The 23,641-nt window shown below is 33.5% G+C and overlaps 2 protein-coding genes across 4 annotated transcripts in view; one reads left to right on the top strand and one right to left on the bottom strand.

Annotated features, from left to right (window-relative positions):
• The window catches only part of LOC106670073 (ATP-binding cassette sub-family G member 4-like), a 107,174-nt gene extending 95,629 nt beyond the window's left edge, over nucleotides 1-11,545 (top strand). Inside the window, exons 9-14 of one of the 3 annotated variants that reach the window (XM_024230383.1) lie at nucleotides 6-140; nucleotides 5,449-5,603; nucleotides 8,347-8,515; nucleotides 8,575-8,675; nucleotides 8,738-8,893; nucleotides 10,516-11,545. In XM_024230383.1, the coding sequence (XP_024086151.1) occupies nucleotides 6-140; nucleotides 5,449-5,603; nucleotides 8,347-8,515; nucleotides 8,575-8,675; nucleotides 8,738-8,893; nucleotides 10,516-10,860 (1,061 nt within the window). In that variant the 3' untranslated portion in view covers nucleotides 10,861-11,545. The remainder of the gene's footprint in view (nucleotides 1-5; nucleotides 141-5,448; nucleotides 5,604-8,346; nucleotides 8,516-8,574; nucleotides 8,676-8,737; nucleotides 8,894-10,515) is intronic. The other 2 variants (XM_024230384.1, XM_024230385.1) reach the window with 2 other exon arrangements.
• Nucleotides 11,546-17,141: 5,596 nt separating this feature from the next.
• LOC106670052 (microtubule-associated protein futsch) overlaps nucleotides 17,142-23,641 on the bottom strand; it is a 126,727-nt gene continuing 120,227 nt past the window's right edge. The window contains 2 exon segments of the mRNA XM_024230379.1: nucleotides 17,142-19,113; nucleotides 21,692-21,952. Coding sequence (XP_024086147.1) covers nucleotides 18,944-19,113; nucleotides 21,692-21,952 — 431 coding nt within the window. The 3' untranslated portion in view covers nucleotides 17,142-18,943.

Raw genomic sequence — 23,641 nt, 5'->3', positions numbered from 1 at the left:
TTTAGTGATGGAAGTAGCTTGCGGCGAACACGGCGATGTCCACGATAAACTCGTTCTTGCCGTCATCAACGGAAAGTGTGCCATTTACAACTCCCATGAGAAACACCACAAAGAATTAATGGCCAATGGTGATGCCACTCGTACGTTACTAAACTAATTTCTAAGTTTTCTGCCAAACCGAAAACACCTACAAATAATTTGACTTTAACTCACAAGTGCAATTTCAGAACAGTTCTTTTTAAAATGGAGACTTGGACAAATTTTCTTACATTGTTAGGTGGGAGACATGGTATAGATCATTATGTCTGATAGGAATTATTTAATTTTTAATTTTATCTACTTCACTATCTTGGTTATATAATGTGTAAAACTGGTTATAAAATTTATGTTAATGATGCCTGGCATAAAATATTTCATGAAGTTCTAACTCCCCAAACTTCGGAGAGAGATGGGCCATCCTCCAGTGGATATGACCCTAGGTTGCTTATTTCATGATTCATTCTTGAAATGTCTGAGGCTGTCTGGCAACCCTGACCAAATCAACTGCACAATCTCTATCATGCTAGTTTACAACTCCTTTTCATGGATGGGTCTAATTGTATGACCACAGTGACCTGCATTATGTACCGCGAAGGAGTGACCATGATGAACCCATCCAGACAAGGTGTATCAGAGTACCGTGTGATATGTGTTCTTGCATGCCTTTGAAATTGTGTAATCCTTGGAAAATTCATGTGCACTGGTTCCCCGACTCTGTGTGTATTCTAAAGGTCAGGTCTGTAAGCTTTTGTCTGAGTCTCAGGTGTCTTGTCAGACAACTTTTATACAAGGAAGAAGAGTCTGCAAACTATACCTTACTAATTGTAATCCACTGACACTAAACAAGCAATAAAAAATATAGAAAAGAAAGTAAAGAAAAGGTGGCAACATCAGTAGACTGGGTCATCCGAGGAGCTTGCCAAGGCACAGTCGATAAGTGACCCTCATTGAGTCTAAAACACAGAAGTATCATTCTTACCTGACAGAGTTTGGTCCAAAGACCGAGTATGTGTCTTGCATCAATATGTGCTCAGGTGGTAGCACTCTTAAAATTAATGTAAAAGGAGGCTGTCCACAGGGAGGTTGTTTGTCACCTCTTTTATGGCTAATTACAGTAAACAGCTTAATAGAACTTCTGAATAATTCAGGCTTCTACAGTCAATTATTTTCAGATGATGGTACCATAATGCTCACTGGTAGGGATCCCCTGACTCTTTCACTACTGATGGAAAACACCATGGGATTGCTTTATAGGTGGTGTTGTGACAAAGGTTTATCAATTAATCCGGTAAAAGATGGGGCATCAAACCATGGGTAGCCAAATGGCTATAAGGTCAGAGCACTATCAGCTGCTACAGATTAATTAGCAAGGGCAGATGGAATCATAAGTGCAATAACATAGGTCACTTGAAAATCTCTCAACTATTGAGCAAGGTTAATGGTCAATTATTAAGCGTTAGTGATAAAAAGATTAAAACCCCTTCGGGGAAAAAGCACTTTCAGGTAGTCACCCCTTATGATTACAATTATAGTTTGGATGATGACCATAGTAACATAGACTGCTACACAGATGGATCACTTATCAAAGGAAGAGGGAGTGGTGCAGGAATCTACATACCAAAATTAGGAATCAGCATCTCCTCCCCTCTTGGCAATAACACCTCCGTTTTTCAGGCGGAAATCTGGGCCATCAATGTGTGTTGTAGAACACTTATGGAAAATAAAATTAAGGGAAAAGATATTAAAATCTTTTCTGACAGTCAGGCTAGTCTTAGGGCATTACAAAAAGATTTGTCAACCTCACGACTGGTGGAGGAAACTATAGATCTTATCAATAGGATCTCTTTCAGGTTTGAGAATAAGGTGACCCTTATTTGGATACCAGCACATAAAGGACACCATGGCAATGAAAAGGCGGATGGCCTAGCCAAAGAAGGTTCTAATACTGCGTTTGTCGGGCCACAACCGGTATTACCTCACTCTATGAGCACAGCGAAAGAGAGTATCAATAACTGGGGCATGAAACAATTCCTTAGGGAGTGGAATTTATCCCCCGGACACAGGCAATCAAAAGAGTTCGTTAAGGCAATCAAACCAGCAGAATCGAAATGGCTATTCTCTATCTCAAGGAAGGGAATTAGGAGGCTCATACATATTCTGACGGGCCACTGCCCACTGAGAAGACACCTCTTCGTAATGGGTATCCTACCAGATCCCTTTTACCGCTTCTGCGAAATAAAAGAAGAAGCGGCAAAGCACTACCTCGCAGAATGTGATAGAAATGCTAGGTCTTGATTTGAAATCTTTGAAGGAGAGGACATCACCAAATCACTCCCCGAGATAAAATGGTCCAAAATCTTGGGGTTTGTGAACACGTCCAAGAGGTTTATGCAGGACACATGAGCCGACCAAATCCTGGACCTTTTAGGGATGGGGTACGAGTCTGCCCAGGCATTTAACCCCTTGGGTCTTGGTCACCCACCCTTCATAATATGCATGTGTGTCTTGCATGTTGAAAGGTTGCTCCAAATGCCCTGCTTAATTGGTTTGGTAGCAGTTGTATTCTGAGAATGTATTTATACGCGTGAATGTATGTCCACCATTGACCCCTTAAACTAATTAGTGTTTGTGTAGTTGCTCTAAGTGTAAAAGGTGATGGAAGTACTCAAGGACTTTGCACCTTACTAATGGAAAGAATGTATTTAAGAATGAGTAAGAGTGTTTAGGTTAAACCTGTATAAGGTCTGAAAGATCTTGCTGACGATAGCCTAAGTGAGCCTAAGTGTAAAACACTTAAAGGATTTTGCACATATGTGAAGAATTGAGATTATAATCAACTCAATATGTCTATAAACTAATACATCTCAATTTAGCTGGTTTTTAATTTAGTCCGTACAGGTTAAAAATTGTGATTTTGCACTGACCCAAAAGGTAATAAAAACACGATCATGAGACATTACCTATGCAATGACAAGTATCTTTTGAACGGTTTTGGCTTATTTTCAATTTAAAATTTTAATTGGACTTTCTGAACTTTCTTTGTCTGAAAAGAGAAAATCATCCTTCCCTCTAAATTCACTAATTTCATGGTCCGCTTGACCAATTAATATATTACAATTAATTAAGGTTTTTAGTTGAGATAAAAAAATCAATGGCACGAGCGGGATTCGAACCCACGATCTTCGGCTAGATACGCCACTGCTCTACCACTTGAGCTATCGTGACCTCAATCCACTCAGACACCAACCTCCCATCTCAACCACATCTTTTGAATTTTCCCTCCTTTTTGCCATTTTTCCCTCTAAACTTTGCAAAGATATGGCAAACCCTTTATATTGTACATATCTTTATCAGAAACAATAAAAATATAAAACAAATTTTTTTCTCTAGTAAGAATGAATTGTTAGCAAAGGAAGAAATAACTTTGGAAAATTTAAACTATTAAGTTAATCAGAAAATAACGCAGGTTTTCATGTTTACTTTCAATTACCCCTCGATATAATAAAATATTTGTGTCTGATTATTTATTATTTTGTACAAAGATCAACTTTTTAGTCCTTCCAAGTGAAAATGTTTGTTTACCTTAGTTAGCATTTTGTTATTTGGGAATAATTCAGTCTTTTCTAAGTAGTCAACTTATTTTTCGCGTAATTTTGTTTTAAACTCGGTCTGAACAGTGAGAAAATGGCCAGAAACATTAAAAGTCTGGGGCGATGGCAATGTGAGCGAGAGCACTGTTCAGAGATGGTTTAAAAATTTCAAGAGCTTTGATGACTATGTCGTGGTTTCTTCAATTTCTTCCCTAGATGATGATGTTCTGCAAGCTTCAATCAAAGAAAATCCAAGAAAAACTGTTCGAGAACTTGCAGACAAACTTTCAGTTAGCAAATCGTCCATTTCTGACCATCTTAGGGCAATTGGAAAAGAGAAAAAGCTTGAAAGTTTGGTTCCTCGTGCATTAAACGACCGCCAAAAAAATCATCATTATGTCATTGGCTCAATACTTCTTTGCTGAAACCGAAACAAACATTTTCTGGATAGAATTTTTACTTGTGATGAAAAGTGAATTCTCTATGATAACAGCGGATGTTCTAGACAGTGGCTCAACAAAGGACAAGCGGCACCACATTTTCCAAAGCCCCAAACTCATCAAAATAGATGGCGGTAGGCTTCATATGAGCTGATCTACTACAGCTTCTTGAATCCTGGTGAGACGATCAGTATCGAAATGAATTTTTCTCAAATTAAAGCAATTCGCCAGAAATTGGCATTACTGAAGCCATCTTTGGTCAGAAAAGGCCGATGATAAACACTCGGCACCGTGTCTCACATGCGACAACACGAAAACTGTTGGGTCTTGTGATGAGGTTCTGCTTCTCCCTCACTACTGTCCAAACCTCTTGCCTACTGACTACCATATTTTTAGACACCTGGACGTTTTACAACATAAAAAATTTATTGATCAAAAGTCAATAGAAAATGCGTTCACAGAATTTTATTAATAGTTGACAATTAATTAAGGTTTCTAGTTGAGATGAAAAATTGCTTGACCATTTTTGAAGCCTTTACAGTCTTCCTTCTTAGAAATATTAAAGATCCAGACGTGAATATATAAATTGTAATTACAATTACTTAAGGTTTTTAGTTGAGATGAAAAAAAGTTAATGGCACGAGAGGGATTCGAACCCACAACCTTTGGCTAGATACGCCGCTGCTCTACCACCTGAGCTATCGTGACCTCGATCCACATGGACATCAACTCCCCATCTCAACCCCACCTTATGAGTTTTCCCTCCATTTGCCATCTGCAAATCCCTCTCGTGCCATTAACTTTTTTTCATCTCAACTAAAAACCTTAATTAATTGTCATGTATTATAATTGGTCAAGCGGACCATGAAAGTAGTGAAGTAATGATTTAAAATTGAAGTACACTTCACTAATGCTCTCCGTCGCCATTTCAATTGTCGTCGAGAATCCAAACCGATTACATGACATTTGAAAAATGGTAAAAAAGGAGGGAAAATTTAAAAGGTGGGAAGTTGATGTCCGAGTGGATCGAGGTCACGATAGCTCAAGTGGTAGAGCAGCGGCGTATCAAGCCGAAGATCGTGGGTTCGAATCCCGCTCATGCCATTGATTTTTTTATCTCAACTAAAAACCTTAATTAATTGTCATGTATTAATTGGTCAAGCGGACCATGAAAGTAGTGAATTAATTTATTAATAGTAAAGACACAAAATTATATCCAGATGGTAAAGAGAAGTACCATTGGAAAAAGACTTGTTTAAAATCATTTATTTTTATTTTATAGCCATATACCTGCATTATTTTCTGAACAATCCAATATATTTATTAAGTGTTTGAAGGATAAATTATTATATATTGACTTGAACCTTTTATTCTTACAGATACAAATTTGAATGCTGTTTCCTGCACATCAGCGTTGCTTCATTCAGACGAGAGCCTGAGCACGCTTGGCCCCAGCCCTGGATTTCCGACATCGAGCTTCAAACAATTTGCTATACTTATTAACAGAACTTTCATTTCAATTATTCGCGACCAGGTAATGACTTCAAAGCTATAGATATGTATGTTCCTAAAACTAAAACTGGCAATAATTACCCATATCCGAAATGGTTTTGTCTAGAACTTATTGAAAAAGTCAAGCAAAAAAAGATGTATCATTCATTGTACAAGCAAACTCTTGATAATTATTATTATTCAAAATTTTCATCTCTTAGAGTCCAATGTAAAACACTGTCGAATATTTGCTATAAGAATTATCTTTTTGATACAGAAAACTCAATCCAATCTAATACTAAAAAGTTTTGGAATTATGTGAATTCTGTCAACACTTCTAAGGCCATGCCCTCTTTCATGCGTTTAGGAAATGAATCTTCATCTAATGGCCATGACATTGCTAATCTCTTTGCTAAATATTTCTCCCAAGTCTATGACCATAGTTCTGATCTTCCCACTTCCCTACCTGAAACAACCTCTCTCCTTATGCCATCTTCTCACACTATCTCTAATTACTATATCTCACACAATGAAATACTAAATTCTATCTCATTACTCAACGTGAAAAAGTCTTCTGGTCCCGATTGCATACCCCCTATATTAGTTAAAAAGTGTTCTGCGGCTCTTATTGCTCCTTTACACTATATTCTGAACCAGTCGTTAAAAACAGGTATTTTCCCCAATGCTTGGAAAAGCACTTTTGTCATTCCTCTACATAAAGCTGGCGATAGATCTAATGTTTTCAATTACAGACCAATATCTATTCAATCCATGTTCTCCAAGATATTTGATTCTATTATTTGTAATAAACTTAAAAACGACATTAAATCTTTTATTATACCTCAGCAACATGGTTTCTGCTCTAATAGATCAACTGTTACTAACCTGCTCACATTTCAAAATTACATCTTAGATGCAATAAACTCTGGACACCAAGTAGACTCAGTGTATACTGATTTTTCTAAAGCTTTCGATAAAGTAAATCACACAATACTGTTAAGGAAACTAATGGATTATGGTTTCACCGGAACTATCTTGAATTGGTTATCCAGCTTTCTCTCTGACAGAAAACAAATAGTCAAAATAAAATCATTTAAATCATGTCCCTTTGCGGCTTCCTCGGGAGTCCTGGAAGGGTCTCATCTTGGACCAGTTTTGTTTCTCTTATTTATTAATGATATCCATCTTGCTCTCCCTTCTGCTCAATTTTTATTATTTGCTGATCTGAAAATCTATTCCATAATCACTTCTCCTTCCGATTGCTTACAATTACAAAATTCTATCAATAACGTGCTAACCTGGTGCTCCAATAACAAACTTGCTCTTAATGTTTCCAAATGCTACACAATTACATTCTCTCATAATAAACAAACTTTTATTTATCTCTATACTCTCCACGATGCTCTTTTAACGCAAGTTGAGGTCGTAAAGGATCTTGGTGTACTTTTTGATCAAAAGCTCAAGTTTAAAGAACATATTTCTTCAATAAAAAATAGATCTATGAAGATGCGCGGTTTTATCATCCGGAACACCTATGAAATTAAAAATCCTCTATGTTTTGTCCATCTTTATAAAGCTTTTGTACAACCCATACTAGAATATGCTAGACCTGTTTGGAACCCATTCTATCTAAATTATCAAAAAATTCTTCAATCTGTACAAAACAAATTTTTTAAAAAACGTGACAATTAATCAAGGATTTTAGTTGAGATGAAAAAAAGTTAATGGCACGAGGGATTCGAACCCACGACCTTCGGCTAGATCGGCTGCTCTACCACCTGAGCTATCGTGACCTCGATCCACTCGGACATCAACTCCCCATCACAACCCCACCTTATGAGTTTTCCCTCCTTTTGCCATTTTTCAAATGTCGTGTAATCGGTTTGGATTCTCGACGACAATTGAAATGGCGACTTTTTTTCATCTCAACTAAAAACCTTGATTAATTGTCATGTATTAATTGGTCAAGCGGACCACGAAAGTAGTGAATTAATTTAAAAAAAAAACTTTCCTACAAACTCAATCTTCCTCCGAATTCTGCCTACCCTGGAATCCGCTTTGAATTTAAACTTTTCGAACGGGCACTAAGAATGGATTACTTTGATATTGTTTTGTATTTAAATTATTAAACAATCTCATTGATAGTCCTTATCTCCTCTCTCAACTACAACTACATGTCCCTTCGCACTCTCTTAAAACCTATAAATTATTTTATATTGAATTCCAAAGCTCTAACTACTCTTCTCCTCTACACAGAATGATGATCAAGAATAACAACATCTGCAATAGCATTGACTTCTTCAATAGTTCTGTGCAATCTGTAAAAAACCTTATCCTACAACCTTAGTTGAATGCTTTTATATTTCATACTGTACAAAATTATTACAATTTATTTCATTTACTGGTTCAACTAATTCTCGCACTCTAGTCTTATTATATATTTACAAAGAGCATTATTTTCATTAAATATGTACGTAATTATTGTAGTTTCAATTGTCTTTCAGCTTTATTTTTTGTTTCCTCTGCCTTATTTGGTTAGTAATTATGTCTTTCATTTTTGTTGTTCAGTTTTTTACTCTTTAATTGTATTTTTATATTTACTATTTATATTATTACCATGTATATACGTCCTTATTCTCTTTATATATATTATTTGTATTTTTACATATATCATTTATATTTTTGTTATTGTAAAATGTCTTTTTTATAGTGGATTTCGATCCGTAAATAAATAAATAAAAAAGGTTATTATGAATGATATTTTTAACTTTTTTTTTAAATTATAGATGTTAACTCGTATGCGGCTGATGTCACATATTTTAATCGGCCTACTCATCGGTCTCATATACTACGACATTGGGAACGAAGCGTCTAAAGTTATGAACAATGCCGGATGCATATTTTTCACCGTACTTTTTCTTATGTTCACAGCCATGATGCCTACTGTATTGACGTGTAAGTATTTCGATTTAACAAGTTTAAATTTTAAAATAATATCTGCCTTTTTTTTTCAGTTCCTTTGGAGATGTCAGTGTTTGTTAGGGAGCACTTAAATTATTGGTATTCTCTCAAATCTTTTTACATAGCTAAAACGATGGCCGATCTACCGTTTCAGGTTTGGAACTTGTATAAACAAAATTATGCGGACGAATGTTTTAATTTATGATTATTTTCCAGATTGTATTTTCGATAGTGTATATTGCTATAGTGTATTTTATGACATCACAGCCGCTGGATCCAGTCAGGTTTTTTATGGTGCTGCTGATGTGCGTACTGACTTCACTCGTTGCGCAAAGCCTTGGGCTTCTTATAGGGGCAGCTATGGATATTGAGGTAAATTTTGAACTTTTAATTTTTTAATTACTTACCATAATATCGTAGCGTTATAATATAACGTGCCTTGGCATTTTACAATTTAGTGTCGGATCAGAGGACTTTTTTTTAAGGCGAGTTTCTTTTAAAAAGTCACGTTTGGTAAGGGATTTGTGGCAGTGTGTTTAAATCTAAAACTTTAAATCCCGATTTTTTTACTACACCCTGTTCATATGATTTTACACTGAAGATGGTTAATTTTTTGTTAATTTTACCCCCTTTTTATTTAATATCGTAGGTCTCATTTATTGGTTTATTCTATTATATTTAAATATTTATTTGTTACAATTAATTAAGGTTTTTAGTTGAGATAAAAAAGTCAGTGTCACGAGTAGGATTCGAACCCACGATCTTCGGCTAGATACGCCACCCTACCACTTGAGCTATCGTGACTTCAATCCGCTCGGACACCAACTTCCCATCTCAACCTCACCACCAAATTTTCCCTTCTTTTTGCCATTTTTCAAATTTGTGTAATCTATTTGATTCTCGGCGACAAATGAAATGGCCAAGGAGAGCCTTGGTGAAAGTTACTTCATTTCAACTTATTGAATTCACTAGTTTTCGTGGTCCGCTTGACCAATTAATATCTTTCAATTAAATAAGGTTTTTAGTTGAGATAAAAAAGTCAGTGTCAAGAGCGGTATTCGAACCCACGACCTTCGGCTAGATACGCCGCTGCTCTATCACTTGAGTTATCGTGACTTCGATCCACTCGGACACTAACTTCCCATCTCAACCTCACCACCAAATTTTCCCTTCTTTTTGCCATTTTTTAAATGTCGTGTAATCTATTTGATTCTCGGCGACAAATGAAATGGCCACAGAGAGCTTTGGTGAAGGTTACTTCATTTCAACTTATTAAATTCACTAGTTTTTGTGGTCCGCATGACCAATTAATATCTTTCAATTAAATAAGGTTTTTAGTTGAGATATAAAAGTCAGTGTCAAGAGCGGTCAGTGTCAGAGTCAAGATTCGAACCCACGACCTTCGGCTAGATACGCCACTGCTCTAACCACATGAGCTATCGTGACTTCGATCGACTCGGACACTAACTTCCCATCTCAACCCCACCTTTGAATTTGAATTAAAAAATGGCAAAAAGGGGTAAAAATTAGAAAGTTTGGTTTAGATGGGAAGATAGTGTCCGAGTGGATCGAAGTCACAAAAGCTCAAGTGGTAGAGCAGCGAGCGGCGTATCAAGCCGAAGATAGTGGGTTCGAATCCCACTCATGCCATTGACTTTTTTATCTCAACTGAAAACCTTAATTTATTGAAAGATATTAATTGGTCAAGTGGACCACAAAACTAGTAAAGTTAATATTTTTGTTTCTTAAACCGATTTATTCTCTTGTAATTTTACTTTGAGGAACCTTGCAGGAACTTTGCACAATATTTTATGATTTTGCCTTTCTTCTGAGAAATTTTTATATGTATTTTATCTATAGAATAAACTGTATATTTAACATACAGGGTAGAGATTCACATGAATTTCATCAGGTTTATTGGATAGTATCATTATTAAAAATCAAATTATTTTCATAACAAATAATTTTGACTGAAATAATAATTCAATTTCTAGACTGGAGTTTTTCTTGGCCCAGTGACGTCGATACCTGTCCTCCTCTTCTCGGGGTTCTTCGTCAACTTCAGCACGATACCGTGGTACATGCAATGGGTCACGTATATCAGCTACATACGTTACGGCTTTGAAGGGTGCATGATAGCAATTTACGGCGGGAACAGGGCGAAGCTACACTGTTCCGAGGCGTACTGCCATTTCAAAAGCCCGTCCAAGTTCCTCGAGTTTATGGATATGTCCGGCGTCGAATACTGGATCGATGTCGTCGCCCTGATCGGCTTTTTCCTACTGTTGAGAGTCGGGGCTTATTTCGCGCTTAAGCTCAAGCTCAAGCTGAACACCTAAAAAGAAGTCTCAATTTGTAAATACTGGTTTTTAACAAAAAAACACAAAAGTATTATACATCGCACTTTTGATCGTTGTATATATACATTTGTGAAAATAACTAAATCATTGAAATGGGTACAATATATCATAAAGATTTGATCAATTATTAAAATTGAATCATTTACCTCATGGATAAAAATTTTTTAATAAAATGTTTTCACACTAGTAATAGATTTGAACAATTTATATTAATAATAATTCGGTCTTTATAATAAAGCCTGTACCACATGCAATTTAAAATTTAGAATTAAAAAAAAAAAATTAGCTCTATGTATAAGAAAAGTACTTTTCCTCGTTTTTTTTCTTTAGTGAGCAATGCAACAATAGGTCAATTTTAAAAGAAGTTGAGTCTATATTTGCTTTAAGGACTGTCATTAAAAAAACTGTCAAAATAAAATTTGCAATATATCTATTGGTATAATTAAAAAAAAAATTGTAATGCAGCAACTGGCAGTTATATATTTTGCAACGGGACCAAATAATAAAACACATTTGGTTTCTCTTTAGAAAATGTTCATTTGAAGTATCAACTCAAATATTTAGGGAAAGAATAAACTATAATTTTTAAAATGCAAATGACTGTCCTTGAAACATATATCAATATTGTGCTCATTAATAGTAAAAATTAAGATTTTTAGCTCAAGTCGTGTTATTTTCCACCTCTACTTTATCTCGCAACTTTGTATGCATGTATTATAATCACACAACCGTTTAGCGAATAAGTTTGATATTATAGGTTAGGTGGGGGAAATTTTTTGTAGTACTAGAATTGTGATATTATGAAATAGTTGTGATACCAATTGATTGAATTGTTTAAACATTAGACTTGGAAATAAAACGTAAAAAAACACTTTTCTTCTAGGTTTAAAATATTTGTCTCGAAAAGAGAGACTGACGATTCTTTTAAATTTATCTCAATGTGAATTCTTTTTTACTTTCTACAGTTTATTTATTTTCTATTGTTATTATAAAAAAAAATGTAAAATGGCAAATCATGACACTATTATCAGTACTTTTTTAATTAATGGAGAGGTTAATATAATTCATTATTTTTTTATTACATATCACTAGTTTATTTAATATAATCTCATTTCAAATTGTAACATTTTTGTGCAGGATGAAAGTTAAAATATGTGATCTGTACCTCGTTTAGACGAGAGGATTATATGCTTTTAGTAAAAGCAGTTTGTCGTATTAACTAAAGTTAAATTTTCCAGTGCTTGGTATCGATGAATAATCGTTATAATTCAAAATTGGTTTTAAAAAAAAATAGACTGTATATAGACATTTTTGGCAAAAAATCTTATTTTTGAGACTTGTGAGAACGTCTATATTTTTACCCTATTTTCGCATGCTTTAAACCTTTCTCTGAATTTCTCGGCTTTTTTAAATTTATTTTTTAATTGACTTTTTAATGATATGTCTGCAGAAGTATGAGCTTGTGAAATAGACAATAGATATTTTACATTCGTATAAGCGGTTTTGAGGTTATGCCAGTTTGAGGATTTTATTATTAATTTAATTTTCAAATAGAGAAATTTTGTATGCCTTAATTTATAACCATAATAGTATTTGTTAAAATATTTGTTCAAAATTTAACAATTTAAATATTTTTTTATGTTCCTGTTATCCAATAATATTCATACGGCATTGCTTTTATTTTCCATTGTATCTTATTGTAAATATTGGTATATATTTTAAATTATTCTTTAAAAAAAAATAATAACAGGCAAATAAATTATTTTTCTATTTTATGTGATGTCCTTTTATATACAAACTACTATAAGTAATGTATAGTGTAAGTTCTATTAGATCAAATTTTTATTACTAACACTAGCATAGTTCATAAATTAATATAAATTGTCCCTTTATTTAATCCACTATATTATGTACTTTTGTGGAATTGTGATTCAACCTTTTTCAGTAAAATAAGTTACTCATGCAATTTTTGAATTATACAAACTGAAAAGGCAGATAGTATATGTATAAATTTCAAACATGAATTAAAAAAAAAAAATTAAATAGCAACTATATAATTTAATTTGAATAGAAATTTGACTTTGTAGATTTTTATTAGAGTGAAAGGTTATTAAATTAAAATCTTAGTGTGATTTCAAACACAAAAACAAAAAATAAATAAATTTATGTATATGTATATATAAATAGATAACATTTGTATAATTTTTATAAATAAAATTTATTCTTTTGATGAAAGTACTTTAATTTAACTTTATTATTTCTTGTGTATTATTTTTCTCTAGGTCTAGGCTATCTATGGTCATTTCTGACTTTTAATCCTAGTTGATTTGGAGACATTTCAAGCTGTCTTTGGAGTATACACTGCCGAACTAAAAGATACGATCATAAATGACCAAACTGCACTTTCAATCTTTAAATTATTGCCTGTGATCGTATCGAGCAATTTTGTGACTTCATTTACAAAAATGGTTATCTTTTCCATCAGGATGATTATATAATAATAATAATGTGACTTGATTTGCAAAAACATAAAAAAAATCATCTGTAAGTTTGTGTGCTCATATTCGAAATATCTGTTATGTGGTTTCCTAAACTGTGTTCCATGGTGAACTTCAAGAAAAATTAATAATTACATTCACTAATTTCGTGGTCCACTTGACCAATTAATATATTATAATTAATTAAGGTTTTTAGTTGAGATAAAAAAGTCAATGGCACAAGCAGGATTCGAACCCACGATCTTCGGCTAGATATGCCGCTGCTTTATCACTTGAGCTATCGTGACTTCGATCCACTTGGGCACTAACTTCTCATGTCAACCTCTCCAAAATGGCAAAAAGGAGGGAAAATTCAAAAGGTGGGGTTGAGATGAGAAGTTAGTGTCCGGGTGGATCGAGGACACGATAGCTCAAGTGGTAGAGCAGCGGCGTATCTAGCCAAAGATAGTAGGTTTGAATCCCGCTCGTGCCATTGACTTTTTTATATCAACTAAAAACCTTAATTAATTAATAATTACAAAAATCAACGTAGAATGAATAATTTCTTTTTATTTTATTTACACCCTATACGTATGTGATTACAATTTTTTTTCACACAGTCATAACCTAACACTAATGCCAGAATAGAAATGATAAATGATGGAGTGTTCAATCCTTCTTAAAAAGATAGTTCCTACTTACAGTCTCTTTTTTATAGTTAGCAGGTGTTAATGGAAGTTTTAACATCTGGTCTATAAGCCAAATGATACCAGCAGCCTTTTGGGACCATGGGTGGGAAGAATCCGCTATCATAGTGTCTGTAGTTGTGGGTTTTCTATATACGTCTATTTCTATTAGGTTGTTCATTATGGACAATTTTAGGTCTAAAAAGTTCAACCATCTTTGTTAATTTCTAATGTAAAATTTATATTATGGTGTAGAGAATTAGTTAAAGGAATTCATTGAGAGCCTCTAATGTTCCTGACCATATGCATAAAATATCGTCTACATAGCATTTCTAGAAATGATTTAATTCAAAAGATTTTTTTCGAAATTATCCATGAATATTTCAGCACAAAGTGGGGATAATGGAGGCCCCATTGGTAACCCTTTCATTTTGTAAAATTTATTATTGAATTTACAATAATTAGATAATAGGCATATATTTAAGAGGTCTATTATATCATTTTTTGAAGACCGGCTCAGTCCTAATATTGGTAAGGATTGTAACAGTATTCGTTGCCCTGATGATGACCTTAAAATAGGTCAGAAGTTTGGCAGTAACAATTGAATTTGTTTTTTTCTTCAAGACCGTATCTCAATCTGGAGCGTGATACTTAACTTTATTTACAAAATCCGGAACACAAAAATCAAATTGGACAGAACAGAATAAATAGGTAGGTAAAACTTAATTAATGGGAAGAGTGAGGTTCTTTTAGCTAGCACAATTTGTACATGTTGGATTTAATTTTTGATAGCTGCAGACGGATGTCCAGTTTCTACAATATTTACCTACAGTGGCTGATCAGATAGAAAAATCAGGATTCGCATAAGTCATTTCAAACTTTTTGCCATAACTTTGTCATTTTTTTGATCAATTTAAAATCCGATTTCATCATTGCTTTCAGCATAAAAAATCCTTTAAAATTATGTGTCAGGATGTATAGGGTCGTATTTGAAATTTTGAAGTTGAACTAGGCCTGAAGTTTGTATAATTTTTTCTCCAAAAATAAGAAGAACATTTGAAACTAGACTAAAAAATATTAATCATGTATTTTTTGATAGCATCATTGGTTCAAGAGAAATTGAACTGGGCCATCTAAAAAGGACGCCCTGTATAGTATCTATAGATAGCTTAATTTTTCTGTTCCCATTTCTGTGTATTGAGAGTGAATGTATTTATTAGTTGAAACTGACAATTAATTAAGGTTTTTAGTTGAGATGAAAAAAAGTTAATGGCACAAGAGGGATTCGAACCCACGACCTTCGGCTAGATACGCCACTGCTCTACCACCTGAGCTATCGTGACCTCGGTCCACTCGGACACTAACTTCCCATCTCAACCCCACCTTATTCGTTTTCCCTCCTTTTGCCATTTTTCAAGCTCTCCGTCGCCATTTCAATTGTCGTCAAGAATCCAAACCGATTACACGACATTTGAAAAATGGCAAAAAGGAGGGAAAACTCATAAGATGGGGTTGAGATAGGAAGTTGATGTCCGAGTGGATCGAGGTCACGATAGCTCAGGTGGTAGAGCAGCGTCGTATCTAGCCGAAGATTGTGGGTTCGAATCCCGCTTGTGCCATTAACTTTTTTTCATCTAAAAACCTTAATTAATTGTCATGTATTAATTGGTCAAGCGGACCACGAAAGCAGTGAATTAGTTGAAACATCGATTAGTGTGAGAGGGCATATGGAGGAATATTGATAGTTGTCTGAAAGGTCTGTATATATAAAAAATATATTTAACAGGAGTGGGTTTAGATTTAAAAATTGATGCATTTGGGCTGAAATGAAAAAGCTGTTTACAGTCCCTCAAGCCTAACTTTATCGACAGGACAGAAAAAAAGAAGAAAATTATACCAAATCATTTATTCTTGCGCACAACTGAGCTTAAATAAATTTGTAATAAGTAAATATCAAGGAAAGTGTAAATAGATGCAGGGGCTGAAATAAAACCAATTAATATTATGTTTTAAGAATGTTTTAATCGGTTATTTCTAAACTCCACAAGAATATAATTTGAAATAATAAATACACCTTAAAAAACAAATTAAAACTTTCTTTTCACTATAAAACATGGATAAACAAATTTGCATCAAAATATAACATTCTGAAAATAGAATAATGTACATAACACTTTTAATAGGGAAGTGGTTATAGACATAGATCGTTTTCTTAGTTGAGAGATTAAATATTTTTAGCGTTTGTAGGGATGAAAACAAGCTAAAATTTTTAATATTAAAAATTCTCGATCCAAACTATGAAACTATTCAAAATGGTTTAATTCAATTTTTTTTAAGTTGTGAATTTTCCTTGATAGTTTTATTTTTGTAACAGTACAGTAAAGAAAACAGCCAGAAAAAAATGACTTATCAACAGACTAGCATTATTTTAATTTTATTATGAGCATTTACAAAAAAAAAACATACCAACTACCCAGTGATAATTTTATTCAGTCTAATAAGTACTTAAGAAGTTAAGGAATTTTAATGTCTGACTTACAAAGAAAGTGATAGGTGTGAATTTTTATTTAAAATTTTATTATTTTATTTTTTTTCTTCAAAAAGTTCTAATAAACGTATCACAAATATTGTGGTTGGACTGCTCTTATGATTTGCGTATAAACAACCATTCAAACACGTTTTGGTTTTTTTTTTTTTAATTTTCTCTTCATCAGACATGAACCTCTTTTAACACTGTCTCTTAAACTATATTGAACTTCACGAAGACTTTCTCCTTAGTAAGTTCATGGGCAAGGCATTCCATTTAAGTTCGTAGCACCATCGAATACTCTACGATTGAAGCGTCCCCTATATTTTATGATCACATTCTGTTCAAAACAACACAAAATTACATAATCTTTTTAAAATAAATAAAATACCCAATGCCTCTTTTAAAAATTATTATTATACTTATTATATTATACTAAAGGATATATCAAAAGGATTTTTTCACTCACTTTACCCCTTTTTTTCTACAATGATTAAATAATTAAAATAATAAATAAGCTCCTAAAAGTTATCAAATTTTAAATATTTCAGGCATTTAAACAAAAATCTTTCAACAAACGATATAAAGCACAATAAATAATAATAAATAAAATCTTTGCATTAATAACAAATAAATTATTGCACTAACAGATGTACTAATTACATAAGTACATTTTAATTTTTTTCCTAGCTGAAAATATAACAAAATTTGCTTATAAACACTATCACACTTTCATCTTTGAATACATTTTTTAAAATATTTTTTCCTTGCGTTATGGTTTTTTTAAAAACATGTTAGGCCTGATGATGGGGTGGTAGCAATTAAGATCCGTCTTTATTATTTAGTCAATATGTAGACCTTCAGGGCCTTTGTGCACTTTCATCGACACAAGGATTTCAATGGAAGCAATCAGCTTAAAACAGTATTTTTTTTTTTTAATTTTTTAGTTTATCGACTCCCCTTGGGAATTCTTTTTTTTTACATTTAATAAACTATGAAAATATAAATCAATAAGGGAAATATATATTTTTCTTTTTTTCTTTTATGTACCTAGTCGATAATAAAATTTCAGGGTACAAATCCTAAACGATGGAATTGTCATAAAACATACAGGATATACACCTTTTCACATAAGTTATACAATATGCTAATAATAATCTAAATTGGCAAATATAACTAAATACTTAAAACATTTTTTTTCATATTTAACTTTAGTTTTTTATTTTATATTAGCTTTTTGATTTTTAAAAGCAATAAACGTCATCTTCAAGATTTTCCATTTGAAACTTTATATATATTTATATGTAAAGGATTGTATTCTATAATATTAAACTTTTGAAATAAAATAAATCAGCTTGTTGCCCTGACCTTTGCATTAACTCAGCCAGTGAAACAAAAGCACTTGTACAGCAAGTTTCAAATTAATCACGCCGTACTCAGAGGTGCAAACAATTTAGATTGATTCTCAGTAAAAGCTTGTCATGAGCAGGTTTTTTAAGTTTTTCCATCAGTTGAGATTTGCCTTCAAGCCTTTTTAAAAACCTTCTCTTTTTTCCTAATTGAAAAGAAGTTTCTCGACTCAAATTTGAATCTCATGATTATCACATGTTATTTTTTAAACCAATTTTTTAAATCACCAGCTCAGGACAAATTCTCACATATGATTTATACAAAACCATTTTTAATAAAGCAATTTCGCTGATAATAAACAAAATACAAGGCATAACGAAACATGACATAAACTGTCTTTTCATTTTTTTTTCTTGTAATATATTTACATATTCATATTCTAACTATGTATCTAATATTTTTTTAAATATAAATGAATAGGTTACCCTGTCCTGCAAACTTTCCTCTTATAACATTTCTAATAATCCAACATCACTTTTATTTTTTTAAATTTAAATATATTCATTTGATATTTCTATGTAAAAAGAAAGCTGATTTAGTTTGTGATATCTAATCATTTTTGATGTTCCAAGAGAGTTTTAGGTTATTTGGAAATTGTAAAATCTTTCAAATATAATTTCAACTCCAATGGACCGTTGGGAATGAATTTTAAACAAAGTCATTAATGTAAAACTCATCCACTGCAATGTACTCCCCGATATGTGGCAAAAATCTCTTCTACAGCCAAAAAATTCTAAGTTAGCGATGTAAAAAGAGTGTCAACAGCTTTGACAAACATTTATATAAGAATCTAAATGATTTTTTTTTTCTGAGTTTTCTCTTTTTTAAATGGAATTTTTTAAAAGTAGTCTTTAGATGGACGTGATGGTCACATTATCAACTAACTACATTTAGGAAATGTCAAGTTCATTTTGATAAAAATTGGTTTTGGATAGAATAAAAGGTGACTGACAATTCTGCAATTAAAACTCAAGTCTGTACGCTGAACAAGATGTGTCGTGGTCTTGGAGATTGATTGTGCATCTGCTTGCCGATGGTGATAAGTCGATCTTATATTTCGATAATGTTTCTTCATTCTCTGCTATCCAATAGCCTAAAATGTCGGTGTCGTACGTCGGGATAATTGTCACTTCTGCAACAGAAGAATAAGTTTCAGTGGGAATCAATATTTTGTTTTTACTAAAAAGATTTCTTTTATTTGAAGATCTTGTAGTTTTGTGTGTTTAATCAGGAGCACCTGAATTATTAAAAATATTTTGTATAAATGTGTGGTGGTTAGTGGCCATTAATTAATGATTATTTAGAGGTCGTGAGATTTCGGCTGGTGTGATGTAGATTTTAGAAAAACATTTTTCTTATTGTGCCAACGTTCCGAGCTTTATTGAGACATCTTCAGACCCTGGGATTTATAAACACTGTTTACATTATACAAATACATGTAAGATGTGAAATGCTGTATACTTTCCATATAACAATCATTTTTACAAACAACTATTTGGCCTAACCATGGGTAGCAACCTGAAAAGTCAGTTATACCACAACTTCCTTTCACATCATCCTTCTTCACTAAATGCGTAGATGATATATTACCATTTCCCTGAGTTCCCACAGATCAAATTCTAACTACATTAAAAACATTTACCAGCTTTCACCCACGTCTACAATTTAAACATAAAATCGAAAAAATACCATTTTTAGATACACACGCTCATTAATCTCATATTGGTATCAAAAACCAAGAAACACAAATCGCTACCTAAACTTTACATCACACTTCATACTATCATAAACACAGTGAAAGGGCTACTTCACAGAATTATTACCCTAAGCCAGCTTTTCACCACAAGAACATAAAAAGATACAAACATAACCTACATAACAGTCACTATCGTAAACACATAATCAATAGGATAATCAAAAACTGCAACTCAATACTATCACCACCTACTATTACTAAAAACACTACATCAATTCTATTAAAAACAATTATTCAGAAATCGTGAGATGCGGTCTGGTTTCAGAAAAACATTTTCTTTATTGTGCCAACGTTTCGATCTTTATTGAGATCATCTTCAGGGCCTGGGACTTTGATTGAATATAAAAAATATATTTTGTATTGTATAAATTCACTTTTCCACATCCTAAATGTATTTGTTAAATGTAAACAATGTTTATAAATCCCAGGCTCTGAAGATGATCTCAATAAAGATCGAAACGTTGGCACGATAAAGAAAATGTTACCTACGTCACACCAGACCGCATCTCACGATTTCTGAATAATTATCGATTAACGGTCACTAATCACCACACATTTCTATTAAAAACAGTCAAACCAGGTACATATCCAGGCCATTCGTTCATGGCCTATCAGATAAATTAAACACATTTCTCTCTTCCGATAACTTCAAAATAGCTTTCATAAACTATAAAACAATTCACACACATTTTTCCAAAATTAAAGACCCCACACCATTACCAAAAAAATCTGACGTAATCTACAAAATCTGGACAAGAGAGTAAAGCAACATATCTATAATTGCATAAAACAACCAAAGCAAAATCCTACAGCACTCGCTACCCACCATTTTGAACACAAAAACAATTTCGACTTCAACAATCTAAAAATATTACACACAGAATAAAACAAACATAAACGTAACTTTTTAGAAATGGTCAACAGGGATAAACACAGCATCAATTACAGAACAGACACGTGAAAACTCAGTTCCAGCTACGTTAATATCATTAATCAAATTCAACATGAATAACGTACATATACGTCACATCTATACTAAACATATAAAACAATAAATTCACTAATCTCGTGGTCCGCTTGACCAATTAATATATTACAATTAATTAAGGTTTTTAGTTGAGATGAAAAAGTGAATGGCACGAGCGGGATTCGAACCCATGACCCTCGGCTTGATATGCGGCTACTCTACCACTTGAGCTATCGTGACTTCCAACCAATCGATTGAAAAATGGCAAAAAGGAGGGAAAATTCAAAGGGTGGGGTTGATTGGGAAGTGTCCGAGTGGATAGAAGTCACGATAGCTCAAGTAGTAGAGCAGCGGCGTATCAAGCCGAAGATCGTGGGTTCGAATCCCACTCGTGCCATTAACTTTTTTTCATCTCAACTTTAAAAAAACCTTAATTAATTGTAATATATTAATTGGTCCAGCGGATCACGAAATTAGTGAACTTAATCAAAATGTTTGTACTAGTAGAGTTTGTTTTCTGTGTAGATGTGTCATTGTTGTGTGCCGTTTTGAGAGGGTGAGTGAGATGGAGAGTTTTTCAATAAGAGTGGGTTGATAAGGGTTATTTACAAGAGGAAAAAGAAGGTGCCGATCCAGGACGATTTCCGGCCTAATTTTGAATTTTTCTCAAAAAGTGCAAAAATTAACATGTTCCCAAATTTGAATTTACTAGTGAATGACTGAAGCTAGGAAAACATTTAAAAAAGCCATCTTATTCAGAGTAAAATTTCCTAAAAAAGAGATGTACAGCATGTCCGTGACTGAAAATGCTGATAAGAAAATATGCATTTTTAAAGTTGACCAATTTTTCATGCAAAACTTTTTTTTGTGGGCAGTAGTGTGTATACATTTTTCAAAAAACTAGGTGTATTTGTTGTTAAAAAAAGAAAACTACAAGATCTGTATGAATTGTTTCAAATTATTTAAATTTTGCATGTGTTCAATTACCTAAATCTTTATCCTCCCAGGTCTGTTTGGCTTCCAGGAGCGCGTTGAACACCTCCTTGCTCGGCTCTGTACCGCTGAACACGTAATATCTTGCTCGGACCCTTTTGAAAAATTCTACGTTGGCGTAATGGGAGTTTCCATGGTGAGGGACGTAGCTGAGGTCCATGTAGATTGGGTTGGACGCCGACTTACGGCTTTCTTTGTTTTGCATCCTTTTCACCGGCGATTCGGAACGCTTTGTCCTGTTGTTAACCTCCTTCCCTGAAATGAAAAGCACGATGTAGAATTTGAAGGGGGTGCAGACTCAGAACAGAGGAAACAAGCCTGTTCAGTTATCACCAGGAAGAAAAAGAAACACTTGTCCTCACCTAGGAGAGGAAAAGTCAAGCTTGAAGAATACAAATGATTTTGGGATCTGATAAAAAGCCTTAAGATGAACAAAATGCTCTAAACAAGAATGCACAATAGACCAATATTGGTTGCACTGAGCAGGGTTGTAAAGTGGCTGACTCCTTCTAACCTTAACCTTAACAATTAATTAAGGTGTTTAGTTGAGAGAAAAAAGTGAATGGCACGAGCGGGATTCGAACCCAAGACCTTCGGCTATTTGAAAATATGGCGAAAAGGGGGAAAAATCGAAAAACATTAGGTTGAGATGAGTTGGTGTCCGAGAGGATTCAAGTCATGACAGCTCAAGTAGCTAGAGCAGCGGCGTATTGAGCCGAAGGTCGTGGGTTCGAATCCCGCTCCTGACACTAGCTTTTCCATTTCAACCAAAGAACTTATAGCATTATGTTTCCTAGTTATACAATTTTTTGTTTGTTGTGGACTCAGAACAGAGGGAACAAGACTGTGCAGATATCACCAGGAAGAAGAAGAAACATTGTTCCTCACCTAGGAGAGGAAAAATCAAGGCTTGAAGAATACAAGTGCTTTGGGGTCTAATAAAAATCTTAAGATTAACAAAATGCTGTAAACAAGAATGCACACTAGACCAATATTCGTTCCTACTACTTAACTTAACCTTATAGCACTAAGTTTCCTAGTTATATCTGTTTCTTGTGGAGCTATAAAACACAACAATAAACAAGGAGCAAGTAGGCAGTAAGACATTAACCGTCTAAAAGAATTAGTGAATTGTCAAGCCCTGATCGATAGTAATTTATCTGACTGAAATGTACCAGATCGTGTTTTGCTTTATCAAAGTCACCTGATCAACAGACACTTGACAGTATAATTGAACTGTAGGGTTGTAATCCATCATTGAAATTTCTCGAACTAGAAACCAGGTTAGACGCAGGGGGTCTACCTGCTTTAACCTTGCTTTAAATTCATTGTATAGAAGCGTTTGACACCGATAAATTAGGCATCTAATTTCCTCAATGTCTTGTTTAATGATCAACTCACATGAAACTTGCTTCAGTCATTAAACATTTTCAGCCTCTATACTGATATAATAGTGTTAATAACAGGCCGGAAAATTTTTTATGATAACAGGAAGTTACCATAAAAAACATATCATGAGTGTTTATTATATCAACCTAGGTATATAGTTTTGATCTCGTACTGCTGAATAATAATGAAATCCTTTGTCCATAAATTACATGACGCTCTGTTTTATTAATTATAAATAAACTTTCTTTCAATCCTTTTTAAAAAGATAGTTCCTACTCACAGTAAGTTGTTTTGCAACGATCCGGATTTCGAGCATTTTAGCTCATCATCAGGTTGAAAGACTTCTACAACCACATCTCTCGANAAGGCTCGAATCCGGATCGTTGCAAAACAACTTACTGTGAGTAGGGACTATCTTTTTAAAAAGGATTGAACACCACACTCACTCCATCATTTATCATTTCTATTAACTTTCTTTCATGGTGTTTTTTTTTATTAAGAAATAGTATATCTGCCGAGTTGTATGTTGCTCTTACTTCATAGAATTTGAAGGTC

The sequence above is a fragment of the Cimex lectularius genome, unplaced genomic scaffold (assembly GCF_000648675.2).
Source record: "Cimex lectularius strain Harlan isolate CLEC.00 unplaced genomic scaffold, Clec_2.1 scaffold49, whole genome shotgun sequence".
Classification (NCBI taxonomy): domain Eukaryota; kingdom Metazoa; phylum Arthropoda; class Insecta; order Hemiptera; family Cimicidae; genus Cimex; species Cimex lectularius.
The sequence above is the reverse complement of the archived record's forward strand: the minus strand, read 5'-3'. Positions and strand labels throughout refer to the sequence as shown.